The following is a 15,895-nucleotide window of genomic DNA, read 5'->3' as shown; positions in this document are numbered from 1 at the left end:
TTATTTAATTTGGAAGGTATTTTAATATACTCCACCAAACCTGCCAACTGCCACAAATTATTTAAGATAATAATACACTACACCATCTAAAAACAAAGAAGAAAAATTTACCCATAAGAAAAAGACAAAAATTACTTGAGACGAACATGGAGAAACTCGAACCAAATTTGCTTGAAAACATTGATGATGAGGTCGTGATACTCATGAGAATTCAACGATAGATAACAAGCCAGAAGCTCTTCCAAATCCCTGGAAGCTCTGATGTTGTTCTCCACGATCATCTCCACCATTGATTCTCTGAAATCCCTCCGAGGATCTTTGGAAGATTTCATCACCGCAAAACTGTTCGAGACACTTCGACGTGAACCCGAGCTTGGATTTGAACTTATACTTGTGTTCTTCCTAGCTTGAATCCGTAGGTTTCCGATTCTTGGAGAGTTCGTGCGGAGCCTCAGGCCGGGTGACAATGCTTTCGGCGAATGTCGTCCGACGAGGCTCGTAATTCTCTTGTTTTGATGATCTTTGCTGCTACTGGTGGTACTGGCAGTGCTTGAGAGGTCCTCTTTCATTACCTTAACAGACAGGGACCCGTACGCACTTCTCTCCGAAAAATCGGCCGAGGGTCTTGGAATCTTGGTCGGCTCTTGTAATTTCTTGGTAATGATGGGAGGGAGATGATCGTGCTCAGATACTGTTTCGTTGTCGACGCTGCATCTGCAGGACGTTGAACAGGAAAGCATGCCGTCGAACGTGTCGGGGGTCAGGCCGCGGTCTGAGCCATATTCCGGAGAGATGGAATCGTAATCAGAGGATAATGTTTGATCAATATCACGGGGACTCGGGGGCTCTACTGGAGGCTTAGTGCAGGCGGATTCCAGGGAGGCCCGGCAGCTTGAATCAGCGGAAACTGAGGAAGTAAGTAACCACTGTGGCGGTCTATTCCTTTTAGTGCTTCTTCTTCTTCTTCTGGATGATCTTCTCGGCGGTTCCACGGGAGAGCACTGTCTATCCGAAATTCTTGGTTTGAGAGGTGAATTGGAGCTCAGGGTGAGGTCCCTTGTGAAATGGTAAGATTTTCTGTGGTCAGAAAGATGTGTTTTGGGCTCTGCAACTGCGAAAGATGATGGAGAAGAAGATGATTTCTGCTGATTTTTTCTTGCTTTGTTAGTCTCCTTAAGCTTGTAAAACCAGGAGTTTGGTATCAAGTCAGACAATCTGAACCTGTAATTGCCCATAATCCAAAGAAATCTTAGAATGGAAAGCGTGGATTCGAGACGAGACTGCCTCTGTGTGTGTGGGTAGTGAGCGAAGATATGCGTTTGATTAAATAGGAGAGGGGGGCGTTTGATGGGGTGCAGAAGGAAGAAATTGGTGCCACAAAACAAACGACAACTGTGATTATAAAATAAGAGAGTCCATTTAACTCCCGAACTTATCTATATTTACAAATAAAAATTTATTTATGATATAAAAAATAATACGTTTTTGGATTGGTTCGAAGATTTATCTTATAAAATTGATGATTTTATTAAATTTTTTATGATAAAATAAAGACTTTAATAAATGCTCCAATCACCGTCTAAATTCTCCATGATTATCTTAAAGACCATTCTTGGCATCCAAATAACATTGGATATTATTGACACGAGAGAGATCATTTGTCTAATTTTATGTGGATTCGACAAGTAAAATAGTTATTGCTCTAGACCTATTTTTATTTATTTATTAGATAACAAAATCTAGACAAAAATTTGTGTGAGACGGTTTCACGGATCGTATTTTTTGAGACAGAACTATTACTTGGATCATCCATGAAAATGTATTACTTTTTATGCTAAGAGTATTACTTTTTATTATGCATATCGGTAGAGTTGACCCGTCTCACAGATAAAAAATTCGTGAGACCGTCTCACAATAGACTTACTCCGAAATCTAATCAAATACATGGACAAAAATTTATTTATTTATTTATTCTGTTTCATGAATCAATCATTTAACTACCGTACGTACCAAGAATATAGTAATTTGAAGAAGAAAAAAATATAATGGAGAAATTGGCTGATTAATGTGTCGGCCACTTATTACATTCTTAAATAATTATCGAAACTATTCTGCCAAACCACAATTGAATGTATAGGATTTATCAGATAATTGAGCATTGATGAGATGTAGTTATCAATAAATAGTGAGAATGAGTGTGATTTGTATAATAATACATCCACCTTGCCTTGGAAAATAGTATTATTATAAATTTAGGCACAATTTAAAGTTAAAAATTTAATAATAATATTGACCTAATAATTTAATATAATAATGATAGATAATATAATATTTGATTTGTTTGATAAATAATAGTTTGTTTAATTTGATTGATAAAATATTGGAAATATTATTTATTAAGGGTAATATTGATATAAGATAAATAATTTAGATAAATAAATAATATGACAAAGTAGATGATAAGATACATTATTAAAAGGCTAATTATGTAATGGAATGGATAGCAAAATTTAATATTTGTAGGTAAAATCTTGTCTCGTCCAACGTGAGCAACTTATCTTTACTCACACATGCATGGAATATTATCTTGCATCAGACCACGACTATAGTTTATTTAATTTTACTTGAAATGAAGAAAACACCCCATCTGTAAATCTTTGTAGCTGAAGAAGTATTCTGATTTATGACCATATACATAGTCACCAACCTGACCGGCGGTATGTCGGTGGCCACAGCGTATTCTAGGCGACAGAGAAACGAACTCAAACGGCAGAAACCAGGATTATAGTGGAGGAGCGGCGATGGGAGGGAAGGGTAATGGTAACAGTCACAGATGAGGGCCTTTATTATAATAACCAACAAGAAGTTGGGTTGATCATACATCCCACCTAAATGGAGGATCTAGTTATTGATGCGTATTGAAACAACAAAATATTTATCTGATTAAAACGAAACGACTGCATTCTCCAAGACGATAACCGATTCTAGATGGTGATTAAACATAACATAAACATCACTTCCACAAAAGCAAACTATGTACTGCTAATAAATAGCAAGCCAAGATTCATGCCCTTGCCAACATATTTATTAAGGCGTGGGGTCCTGCAACTACGGGACTTGGGATGGCTGTGACTCTGATAGCTCTAGTTGCGAATCCGCATGAGGCTTGTTGCCCTGCCATGTCCAAACGATGTCTTTCAGGGATGGCCTAACGTCCTGCTTCATCATCTTCTGAAACTCCAAGGTGTCTCCGCTGGCTTTCCTCATCTCAACTAAATGAAAATCTGGTGCAATCTCAAAAATTTCTGCATCAACAGACAGCATCCCTTTTCTTCCGGATTTAGATCCTTCAAATTTTAGTAATCCTCCATTCTTATTCATAATCTTCAGCTTCAACCGTTTGGCCAAATCCTCCATCCTTGATATAATGTTCTTGGCGGGTTGATCGGACGTAAACCTGAAATCTCTCTTGTTATCATTTTCCTCAAATAAGCCCGACAAATCAAAACCTGTCGAAAGGGAGATTATATCAAAGGCATTCAAGGAAGTGAGACTATCAATATCTGCCTTCGATGTTGCATCGGCATCGATGGCTGTTTTCTTTTCAGTTTCTATATTGCTGTTGTTGGAGTATGCATCAGACCATGGGATCTTGGATTGGAATCCTTTACGAAACCACAAATTTTCCATTATCTTGGATATAGATATCCTGGTGTTTAGACCGGGATCCAGTATTTTGGAGATCAGCTTACGAGCATCGGGAGAGATCCAGTTTGGAAACTTGAACTCTGCCTTTCCTATTTTCCTGTACATCTCCATTAGATTTGAATCATGGAAAGGGAGATATCCAGCCAACAGAACATATAAGATCACTCCACATGACCAGATATCTGCTTTGGATCCATCATACCCTCTCCTGTTAATAACTTCTGGAGCAACATAGGCAGGCGTCCCACATGTTGTGTGAAGTAATCCATCCTGTCGCTTGGATTCTGCAAGAGCGCTGAATCCAAAGTCTGAAACCTTCAAGTTCCCATTTTCATCCAAAAGAAGGTTCTCGGGTTTGAGATCACGGTGATAAACGCCTCTGCTATGGCAAAAATCTACAGCACTAATCAGCTGTTGATAATATTTCCTAGCAGCGTCTTCTTTCAGTTTCCCTTTGGCCACCTTGTTAAAAAGTTCACCTCCTTTAACATACTCCATCACGAAAAATATCTTGGTTTTACTGGCCATTACCTCGTAAAGCTGCACGATGTTGGGGTGTTTAACAAGTCTCATTACAGAGATTTCACGCTGGATTTGATCGATCATTCCAGCCTTGTATATCTTCTTTTTGTCGACTATCTTTACTGCCACATTCGTATTGGTTTTGAGGTTCATTGCATGATAAACCTTTGCAAAGGTTCCTTGCCCCAGCAATTTCCCTACCTCGTACTGTTTCATCAACACACTTCCTTTACTTTCCATCTTCAGATATATATACTAATAAACTACAAATCACTACTTTAACAGCTATCACGGTTTCTAAAGCTTGTAAGAGAAGCAGTAAACTTTGAGATTGCAATCAATCAACCATCCTCACAAAGGTCATGATACGAAAGAATTTTCCCCCTCGAGTATTCAGTAACTGTTTTGTTTAGACAGCAGCAGTGAATGTTACAAGTTATCTGTCCAATCGCATCAAGGATCAAGAACCGTGGCTCGAATGGAGTTTCGGCCTCAACAAAATAAGAAAAAGACTGTCCAGCCCGCAAGCACATCTTTCAGCATTCCATGGTTTTTGTTTGCGCTAGAGAAAGCTGCAGAGGATGAGGAGCTTCTAGGTATCAAACCTCAATCGCAACAACAGGGGATTGTTTGATATCTCGAACCTAAAAGAGATGTAATACAAAACCTGAAAGAAATCAGAAGAGTTAGAGAAATCTTGATTTTGGGATTTCTCTTCTGGATAAACACTCGAACGAAAACAGCAACTATCCTTAAAATCAGTGCAATTTTACATCCAAACTATAAAAGCAAATGGAGTGAAACGAGTAATTTAACTCAAGAAAGAATAAAAACAAGAAGAACCAAGTATCAACATATGAACAAAAAGCAATCTTGATGTAAACTTCCGAATCAATTAACCAGTAAGAATATTCAGTCGCACAGCCCTCCAAACCTCAAAAAATCACATCTTTAAACAGGACAGAAACTGCCTCAGCCAAATCAAGAATTTCCCAGATATTTCAACATAATAATAAATTAAGGCTGCCAATCAAATTAGGTACAAGGATGCAAAAAAAAAAAAAAACAGATCAAAGACAAGAAAAACCACCTCAAAATCTCTCGAACACAGACGGAGAGAAACAGAAATAGCAGAAAAAAATAGAGAGGGTCTCGTTTCAATGAACCTTTTTGAATGAAAGAACACACTTCCTAGATCTGTAACGTTGCCAAATTTATACACGTGTTTTTCGATCTTGCCGAAAGGCTTGCCAATGCCAGGTGCAACAAAGTTAGCCACTGCACTGTGTCACCGACTCCGTTGTCTACAGCTAAATAGCTAATCCATATTACCTGCTTTCACGAAAACCTTTTAAAATCTCACACACAAACTTCTATTTATAATATAATATAATGTTATTTATTTATTCCTGCTATGATAATAAATTTTAATACGAATTTTAAGAACAAATAAAAAAATAAAGACATAAACATGTATGATATGGTCTCGGGTCGTATTTTGTGAAACGGATATCTTATTTGGATCATCCATGAAAAGTACTACTTTTTATGTTAAGAGTAATATTTTTTATTGTGAATATCGGTAAGATTGACATGTCTCAGAGATAAAGATTCATGAAACTGTTTCACAAGAGACTTACTCGAAAATAAATATGGTTTTCAAAAAATTTATTATCGAATATAAAAATTGAGGTGAAATAGTATCTTATTTAACTATCCGACTGCAGACACGTTTGTAAATTTATAAGCATGTATTTATTTAAAACGCTTTTTTCAAAAAAAAAATCATAAAATATATTTTTGAGATACTGAATCTACGATAAAAAAATCATTTATTAAAATTCATACGTCAAACCTTTTAAAACTTCAATAATTTAAGCATGAAACAACCCTATTCGAGTGAGACAATTTATTGATAATTGGTTTAGAGGGTCTCATAGATCAATCTTGCTAATATTTATATTAATAAATAATAATTTTTTAGTGTAAAAATAAGATTTTTTTTTATGTGTGACACAAGTATGAGATCAGTTTCACAAAATTGACTCTTGAGATCGTCTCACAAAATTATTTTGTGATTTATTGTACCATCTTGCAACTCATATTATATTCTTGTAGGCGTCAAATATGTGATATTGATTATAATATCAAAGATATAATTTAAGTCATATATATAACTAAATTTGTAAACCAATTCTTAAAACATAAAAAATTCAATACGAAAATTTCATTTATCAAAATCTAATGAGAAATTCAATACAAAAGCTCATGAAATAATGTTAAAATATCACGATATAATGATTATAAATATGGTTCTACATTTATCATTATATTCTTTAACATTTGTTACTTTACTGAAAATATAATTATTAATATAGTAAATTAAAATCTTTTAAATTTTAATATTGTAAACGTCATATTTTTTTTTATCGCCTTTATTGTTTGTTTTATTTTGCTATCAATTTCTTTCAAACTATCGAGGCTGCTGTCAATTTTTGCCTGAGTGTATTGATCGGTCTGGAGATGTTTGGCACAATAATATTTGTACGCTATTCCAGTAATTAGTTGCATTCTAGATTGTTTGTTATTTTTTTATTTAAAAAAGAAGTAAAAAGTTCTTTAGTTTGCACTGATCTGGTCGTCCTGTGCTTTCTCGATAGTATAAATTTCAGCGTTGGTTTTGTTACTAAGAAACTCGAGGAGTGTTTGTTCTTGCAAAGACAAGGCCTTAGCTTGGAGGCAGGTTGTCTTGGTACATGATATTTATGTCCTTCATTTTTTTGTAAAAAGTTTTTTTATAAAATCTTAGATGGTGACTTTTTTGTGCTTTTGTTACGTATGTGACTTTTAGTTGGTGTTTTTAACGACGGTCGATACATATGAAAAAAGACGAGAAATAAGTTATTTGAGCTAGGATTTCTAGTTTTAAAGAAAAACGAGATATAATATCAACTTTAAAGAGAAAATAAGAAGAAGCGACCTAAACGTGTAAAATGAAGACAAGAATCAGCCATTTGAGCTAGAGTTTCGAGTTTTAAAGAAAAACGATATACGATGCCAATTTTAAAGAGATTATAAGAAGAAGCGATCGAAGAGTATAAAAAGAGACTAAGAAACAACGATTTGATTATTGGGTCTTGTATTTTTTGACCATTCGGGCTTTGGCCCATTAAGAAACGGACCACGCGTCTTCTATAATGAATTGTTGGGCTTCAATACAACCCAACAGGCTTGGAAAGAAAATGTTACTGTTTAAAAAAATTCAACCGTCTAGAGTGGAACGTTATTGCTTAAAAAAATTCAACATCTAGATGTTACCTGTCTAGACGAACGAGACGATAAGCGGACACCGACCACCCTACAACCACCTCCCGCCATTTACACCACTGTTCTTAGTGTTTGGGTTATATTTGGTGAATGCATTTGGCCTCTTAATGTGCGGAAGTGGCTATCCTTTCATTATCTCTTTTTTAATCTTTCAATCCAAATCAAAATTAGTCATTTTATCATACCAAGATTGAATTTTCTTTCTTTAAAAAAGGTAGTCCGCATATGCTATGAATAAAGTTTGGCATTTAATTATTAGATATAATCTCATTTTGTTGCATGTATAAACTACTGGATGATTCAAGTACATAAAAAGGACTTAGAAAAATGAAGGCTGTATTTTTAATAAGTTTGATTGCAGTGTTGGATGCTTCAGTTTGTTTTGAGCATGTTAATTCAATCTTTATTCATAGGCAAAAACTAGTGTGAGACGGTCTCACGGATCGTATTTTGTGAGACGGATATCTTATTTGGGTGATCCATGAAAAAATATTACTTTTTATGCTAAGAGTATTATTTTTTATTGTAAATATCAGTAGGATTGACCCGTCTCACAGATAAAGATTCATGAGACCGTCTCACAAAAGACCTACTCTTATTCATAATATGCTAATTTGAGCTCTTTTATATTGTTTTTTATGTATTTATTTATTTTTTACTGTCAAAATTTAGTATGTAATTTTTTTTTATTTGGTTCCATTTGTACGAGTTGACTTATAAATAGTTTCTCTATGATTAAAATTTATTTATGTACATGGGAAGAGTGACTTTTCTCCTATTCTTGTTTCAATTCAAGTAGTAATTTAGTTCTCATAATGTATTGAAATAGAATGTGAAGAACATATATATGGATATTTTTTCTTGTTTCATAACCTTTCAGTTCTCCGGCTTCTCGGAAAAAATTCAAGATTGCAGGAATAGAACCACAGGGGCTTCTCCCACCCCATTTCTCCTTATTTTATTTTTTTTAATAAATTTAATAAAATCGACACGAGTTTCTTCAAACAGCTATTTTACAAAATATTAATAATAACAAATTTTTAATAAATCTAAAATAATAATAAAAGACCTAAATTTCTAAGTATTATGTTAATAAAAACAAAATTTCATCTATAAATATTCATTTCCTTCCATAAGTTATTATATTCATCCAAATACATTATTCTATTTCATAAAACACTCCAAAAATCACATCTCTACTGTTTTCATAATCTCAATTTCATTTGTAATATTTATTTCTAGAATCTTTTTAATCCGACATGGATGAAAATAACATCATAAAATTTATGTCAAAGTAATTTCCAACAAACAGTTAGCGTCTATGGATGTTTTTTTTTTCTATGTTGTTCTTCTTCATTTCAAATTTTTTTCTATATTATTATTATTTATTTTAAATAACAATCATTTAAAGGACCGTGATCATATCTACGCAAACTATTTTAATTTTGGTTTTTTGAGTCACTGATTTGATATTGATGTTTAATTCCAAATGAACGGTCCCGAATTAGTTTTGACAAACAGAATGATCACTAAAAATCAACGGTAGGTTTCTCAGGAAATCTTCAGAAATCTTTGTTTTTAATCAGTTATTTAACGACGGTGGCATTAAGTGAAAGAATTGGCAGCTTGATTCATTGATGATAACCCACCCACACGGAAACAGCACACCACAACAAATTTATTTGGTGGAACTATGTTGTCTATTATGTGGCGTAGAAGAAGCACAAAGCTTCAAGTTCTTCATTAAATGTGTGTAACTGGAGTTAAATTACAAGCATGCAATATGGAGCAAAGATCTTTGGTTTCCAGCAACTTCTGGGCATGCATGCACCAGAATATTAGGAGTGTACTGCAAATTCAAATTCAAATCAAAGATAACAAATTAAATGCATGATTTAGAGATCCATGATGCATATATAAGCGCATTTGGGGCTTCGAGAACGACTCGAAAAATATGGATACCTTCTTGATATTTTTTCCAGTTGAACCAAATGCCTCCATAAGCAGCTTAACTATCTGCAACTGAAATAAATAAACAGAAGTTGAGATCCTAGTCACCAATTCGATCCAGCCAGGTTAGTTCATGATATAAGCCAGGTGAATTCATTCCAATATGATCAATGAGTCGTTAGATATATAATAATAGTATGTACTATTCAAATACAATAAAACAAAACATTCCAAATATTGGCATGTAATAAATAATACAGGTTCCAGAAAAGCTAGCACCAAGAATCTGAAAAATTAGAGCTGCATGCTTATTAATCTGTAAGCTGTAGCCCATGTGTTACCTCAGTGTCAGGATCGTTCAGCTTCTCTAAGGCCTCTGTGATAACACTGTGACATAAATCACATTTGTCCTTGGAAACATACTGAGAAACGGACATGTTTTTTTTTTTTTTTGCAAAGGTCGGTTTTTTGGCATAAATCTGTAGGTTTCATTGAGGAAACCTCTGACAGTAGTAAAGGGGCATAGAAGTCCACCAACACTATGCACTGCAAAGACAAGATTACCAAAGATAAACTTGAAGTGCCGGGAAGATAGACCTGAAGTGCCGCTAAATATATCAGAAACAATACAAATATTGTGGCATCAAAACAAGCATTTCGCCGTACTTGAAGTGGAGTTCTAAACATACTGACTTGATCCCAAGATTATTGCCCCACAAAATGATACGGCTAGCCAAATTTATCACAGTACCTCCTTCTCGAATGGATGTATTTTAGTGCAAGCTTGGTGAAGTGTACTGATGATCTCTATTCAAGTTTTGTTCTCCGCTACATATTTAAGGGCTTCAGAAGCTAATTTTTTGCACAAAGTACATAAATCATTCTTTTTGAATTCTTCCATATATTGAGCGTCTTCCAGTGACCGCAGATCTGCTAGCCGGAGGCAGGCGTAAGTGCAATTTTAGCAGAAATTGAGACTAAATAGAAAAGGAAATAATGGATAGAACTACCTGAAATAAGTGCACTTTCTCCAGCAAAATGGTTCGCGTCCATGCTGCAGATATTGAAATACCTTAATCTAAAACTCAGGAGTGGTACTTTGAAAAGAAACAAAGGTGGGTTGTGTTCAAAAATTGTAAACCATCAGCACATCAAGATAAATAATGCATATGCTGTTAAACATCCATGGCACAAATGCATGGAAGTAAACTATTTTCACAGAACCAAGTCGTTTATGAGCTAGCTAAGAGCCCAAGCTAAACAAATAATTAAACTTCGTTTCTGTTGCAAGGACCTTAAATTGATTGCAGATGGCCTCAGCTAAGAACCTTCAAGCGCCTATCGTCGTCATCTTTGCATCAAACCTTTTGCAATTGGATCAGAGTGTTTCAATGGTAACCGAGCCTACCTCACTGCATGATATGTCATACTATTTCACAACTCATTCTAAATCAGTACTGGATTATTAAATACCACACCAGTGCCTCAAAACAATGGTGAAACACATGAAAAAGCCCAGATGGCAGTGACCCAACTTACTACGAAATCCGTTGATTGTTCACGAAGCACCAGAAAAAATATATTCTTATTATAAATTTCTCAAATCCAATTAAAAAATGATTCAGTCGTATCTTCTTACAACCAGGATATTACAAAATCTTTTGTTGAAAAACAGAAATAATAGCTCAATCGAACTCGTAGAGCACGAATAAAACATGCACCCTGCAATGAATTTAACAAATAGGAATCCAAGAACAAAGTTGAATCAGCTTCGAATTACTACGTAACAATTCTTAAACACTCTCACACATACACGCACGCACGCACGCACAAGGAGCCAAGAAAAGCCGTACCTTTCCTTCAAGTGACAAGAAATATCAAGACAAGCGGAGAGAAGAGCCCCTTATACTTCCTATAAGCTTAAAAATAAGTCATAAATTGTTGTCGAAATTAAGTATATATCTTTGGACTGGCCTCGCACCTGTGGCTACAGTCTTCCCCTCCACGAAAAAGAGAAAAAAGGCAGACATTTATTTAAACTCTTTCGCTGATACTGACACATTTAAGGCTTGTACCATGAATAGATCAGATTGTTATTTGCTATTATAATATACTAGAAATGGCAATTTTGTTGTCAAAGAAAAGAAGATACGGACCGATGAACGAGACGATTTGAGTTAACATTATCAACTGCGTGTATAATAATCTAGTGATGAATACAAAATTGTAACTATTATTTGATACCTGATTTATTTATTTCTTGGGAGATTGCAGTAGCTTTGGGGTATAAAACATGAATATTCGATCCAATTCAGAGTTGACCACAACAAACAAGCAAGATAATCTGGCCAAATAAATATTGTCAATACAAGTTGTTTGCAAGAAACGGCTATTTTCAACCAAACTTGGCACTTGCAAACATGATAATTACGTCATATAAGTACATATTTTGATTGTCCCACAAAACTAATACATGGCAAATACCTACACCAGGCAAGTACTAGGAACACCGTGTTTAGCTGACGATCCACCAAAGTTCATCTTACGAGCTGCGACACATCGAGATTGCACTTTGTTTCTTCTTCATCTTTTTACTTTGCTTCGACATGAGGAGGGTGATACGACCAAAACTGAATTTCTTTCTCTTCGCAGGAAGTCCGTTATTCTTTTTACCAGCTGCTGCTTTCTCAACATCATGTGGATCAGAATTATATTTACTGCTAAGCATTTGTCCCAGTGACACTCTGCGCTTCCCCGTGTTCCTTTCTGCTCGCACCCCATTTTCGCACTCTTCGGTTAGAAGCAGTTTCCTGCTCAATATTTGCCCGATTGACAGAGTTGGCTTCAGGACTGGTTTTAGCTCATCATCATCCACACGATTCGGATAGTTTACATCCAGCATGTGAGATTCTTTACAGTGGAGGGATGAATGGGAGTTCTTAAATTTAGTAGAGTTATGAACAGAACTTCGATTCTGACCACGATCGGATCTCCATTTACGAAGGGCCTCTTCCACAACCAGTTTACCTCTATTTGCCGCTTCCACCCTGCTTAATGCTTCTTCCAGGGCCTTTTTGCTAATTTTAACTTCTTCAGTTGCTTCTTCCACCTTTTTTAAGATATGCGAGTTTGATAGATTTGCTTCATCAACTCTAAGCATTGCATCCGCTTCCATATCCTGACAAGCTTTCTTTGCATCTCGAGCTCTAGAGATCAAGGTTGAGTATTCCTCAAATGTCAGTGTCACTCCTTCAGATTTTTGTTCAGAAGCACTGGATAGCGCTTTGATTTCTGCAAGAGCCACAGCTTCAGAAGCTCTGGCTGCTTCCTTCATGGTTTTAGCAGCAACCAACTTGATCTGAGCTGTCTTAATCGCATCTTTTGTCTGTTCAATCTCAGACAATGCTCTCAAAACTTCTGATCTTTCAATGTTTCCAACATTCTTAAATTGTTCGGTCTCCGAACTTAGCCTCTGAAGCTCCCTTGTGACAACATCTGACGGATGACCACCTTGGACTTCAGAATCATAAGACATCTCAAGCTTCCGTTTTGTTTGGTTTAGCTCATCCTCTAGAAATGAAATTTTGGCGGTATTAGAAGACAATCTTTGACGAGTCTTCTCAAGCAACATTCTTTCTGTCTCAATTTTCTTGTGGTACAAATTAACCATGGCTCGAATATCTGAAAGATCAGAAGTAGTCCTTGTTAAGTTCATCTTAGCCTGTTTCAGCTCGATTAGAATGATCCCAGGGGCTGTAGAGGCAGCCAGGCCCAAATTACCATTTTCGTCGGGATGCTCACTCATATTTCTTTCCAGATTTTCCTTATCTGCTGTTTCAACATCAAAACTCATGCTGTTATTCTGCGAATTTTCGTTCACGGCAACATTAACTTGTGAAGCCTCTTTCTGCAGCTTCAACTTTAATTCTTTAATGATCAATTTAGTCGTTTCCAACTCCTTTAAAACATCAAGTGTCTCCCTCTCCTTAGTAATCAGTTTGCTTTCCATTTGTGCCGCCTGTTCCTCCACTTTGACAATGTCAACCATCTGATTATCATTCTGTAGTAAAAAAGTAGTCAGCTAATGCACGTCATGATTCAAAAATTTGGGTGGCTTGTCTTATTGTTCAGACACACAGATCTCCGATGATAATAGAGATAAAGGTTTATACTTCAGATGAAATAAATGAACATTCTTTTTACTTCATCTGGCAGCATGTTTCCAAATTTCAAAAGCAGACCAGATTAAGAAACCAAGGAACAACTAAAGCATCTAATAAATAGTTAATACAAAAAAGTTGTAAGTTGCCACTTTGAATTATAACCAGAAACAGCCAATAGTTTCAAACTCTTCTTCTTTGCAAAATAGGCAACGTGTTTACCGAAGATATGATTACATAAAGCAGGGAAGCACAGAAACTTATTCACATGAAATAACAGAATTTCCCCAAATTATGTTAATTTAAAACACAATCCACAAAAAAAATGCAATTATCTGGGAATAATTTATAACCATTGTGGTTCTATATATCCATTATCTCCTGAAATTAAAACTCAAAAGATGAAATCTTAACTTAAATTCTAGATTTCAAAACTCTACTAGCTAAAACAAGACAAATAAAAAAGCGACAAAAATGACCAAAACAATGAAAGTGACACTAGAAATCGCAACATCACCGACGACGGCAATGAAGTACTTTACATTCATAGGCTAGCAAAAGCAGCAACACTACGAAACCATTATTTAATAACATAGCACCAGATAAGAAATATAGTAAGTAATGGGTAAACTAAAACAAAACAAAAAATTAACAAGAAATACAATGCACTTGTACACATGCAACCTCATATGCACTCTTTGGGGAAATGGGTTTCCAGAATGCCATCCCTCCAAACCGGCTCGCCGCCTCTTTTACCGACTCAAACGGCGCAGACGTGTCGATTTCAGCCCTCTCAGAACCGAGTTCTGTCTCAGGGTTCATCTCCGGAACAAGCTCAAGATTTTCCGAACTTTCCTTGGCCATTGTAAGAAAGAAGAGAATCCACGAGAAGTCTATTAGAACGAGCAACTGTGGAGTTCGAAAGGAAAGTTCATTGGAAAGGGAGTGGAGCAGAAGGAAGTGGGTAACGTTCACTTAATCTTGGGCTGTGTCGAAAGAGGACACTGCAACGTTTGGATTCTTTTAAACAATTATTATTACTACTAAAAATGTATTTATTAAATCACAAAATCAAAAAATCATCGTGAGACGATTTTATATATTAATTTTAACAGATTTTTTATTTAAATTATTTATGAAAAATATCGTTCAAACTTTTAACGAAGAATTTCGTCGTGAATTTTTTATATATTAATTGTTCGTAAATATAAATTATTATTATTATTATTTTGTATCTTAATTAGAATTTTAATACTGATATTTTTAACATATACTAAAAAACAGTTAAAATTTTAATCAAAATTTATGCATCTAATGAATGGAAATTTTTTTTACTTTTTGAAAAAAAATATTTGTTTTTTCTTTAAAATTTTGTTAGACAAAATTATATATATATATATATTATAAAAAAAATTTATTTTTTTATTAATAATAGTTCTAGTCAGCCAAGATAAAAAAATTAATTTAAAGCTAAAATATTATTATCCTCACTTGAGTTTTGTCATAAAATATTTGATATATTAATTGCTTATAATAATAATTACAATTTAAATATATTTATTATATTATAAAACTAATTTTAAATAATTATCAAATGCTAATACTTACTAATTTTAATTATTAATACAATGAAATAAAATTTTGTCCATCACATGAGTGACATACTAGTTATTTATCAATACTCTTGCCAAGTGACCCTGAGATACATGGCATCCTTTGATCAAATCACATATTACAATAAACCAGGCCTATACATAAAATATTATTTTATGTAATTAATTATTAAAATTAGTAAAACATTTGAATAATCACTTAATATTATGTAATGAATACATTTAAAACTTAAATATTATTAGTAGATTTTATTATATAAAAATATTTAGACCATTTAAGATAACATTCAAATGATGATCGTAAAATTGATTTTGTTACAAATTTAACGGACTAAAAATGAAATTTGATGATAAAAAAACTAAAATTATAAAGAAACAAACATACATGAAAAAAAAACTTCGCCATAATTTTTTTAATAAAATGGACCACACATGAAATTACATGGAGCGAGACCTATCTTTTTTTCAAAAAATAATTGTACAAGTAAAAAAAACATTCGGACTTCAACGGTATGACCACTTTGCAATGAAATTGTTCAAAAGCATATGCTGGCCTAACACATGAATTCAAAATCAATGAAACAGACCTTTAGTCATTATGCATAGTAATTGTTA

The 15,895-nt window shown here is 34.4% G+C and overlaps 3 protein-coding genes across 10 annotated transcripts; all 3 read right to left on the bottom strand.

Moving 5' to 3' along the window:
* On the bottom strand, positions 1-1,372 carry LOC142528243 (transcription repressor OFP1-like). Its single transcript, XM_075633280.1, has one exon. It carries the CDS (start codon positions 1,233-1,235, stop codon positions 132-134), a length of 1,104 nt encoding a protein of 367 aa, XP_075489395.1. The 5' UTR covers positions 1,236-1,372; the 3' UTR covers positions 1-131.
* A 1,546-nt stretch (positions 1,373-2,918) lies between these two features.
* Positions 2,919-5,584, bottom strand: LOC142528241 (CBL-interacting protein kinase 2-like). Of its 7 annotated transcripts, none has more exons than XM_075633272.1 (2): positions 5,321-5,584; positions 2,919-4,897 (listed from the first exon to the last, which is right to left on the bottom strand). In XM_075633272.1, exon 2 carries the CDS (start codon positions 4,468-4,470, stop codon positions 3,109-3,111), a length of 1,362 nt encoding a protein of 453 aa, XP_075489387.1. In that variant the 5' UTR covers positions 4,471-4,897; positions 5,321-5,584; the 3' UTR covers positions 2,919-3,108. The 7 variants fall into 7 exon arrangements, with proteins under 7 accessions (XP_075489387.1, XP_075489390.1, XP_075489388.1 ...); XM_075633275.1 differs by having other exon boundaries at positions 2,919-4,802; XM_075633273.1 differs by having other exon boundaries at positions 5,397-5,584.
* Positions 5,585-10,517: 4,933 nt separating this feature from the next.
* Positions 10,518-14,668, bottom strand: LOC142529000 (WEB family protein At2g38370-like). Of its 2 annotated transcripts, none has more exons than XM_075634341.1 (2): positions 14,343-14,668; positions 10,518-13,567 (listed from the first exon to the last, which is right to left on the bottom strand). In XM_075634341.1, the coding sequence occupies exons 1-2, from the start codon at positions 14,529-14,531 to the stop codon at positions 12,050-12,052; spliced, it is 1,707 nt and encodes a 568-aa protein (XP_075490456.1). In that variant the 5' UTR covers positions 14,532-14,668; the 3' UTR covers positions 10,518-12,049. The 2 variants fall into 2 exon arrangements, with proteins under 2 accessions (XP_075490456.1, XP_075490457.1); XM_075634342.1 differs by having other exon boundaries at positions 14,352-14,668.
* Positions 14,669-15,895: the final 1,227 nt, after the last annotated feature.

Source organism: Primulina tabacum, chromosome 16, assembly GCF_025594145.1.
Source record: "Primulina tabacum isolate GXHZ01 chromosome 16, ASM2559414v2, whole genome shotgun sequence".
In the NCBI taxonomy this organism is placed as follows: domain Eukaryota; kingdom Viridiplantae; phylum Streptophyta; class Magnoliopsida; order Lamiales; family Gesneriaceae; genus Primulina; species Primulina tabacum.
This window is presented reverse-complemented; position numbering and strand designations above follow the sequence as displayed.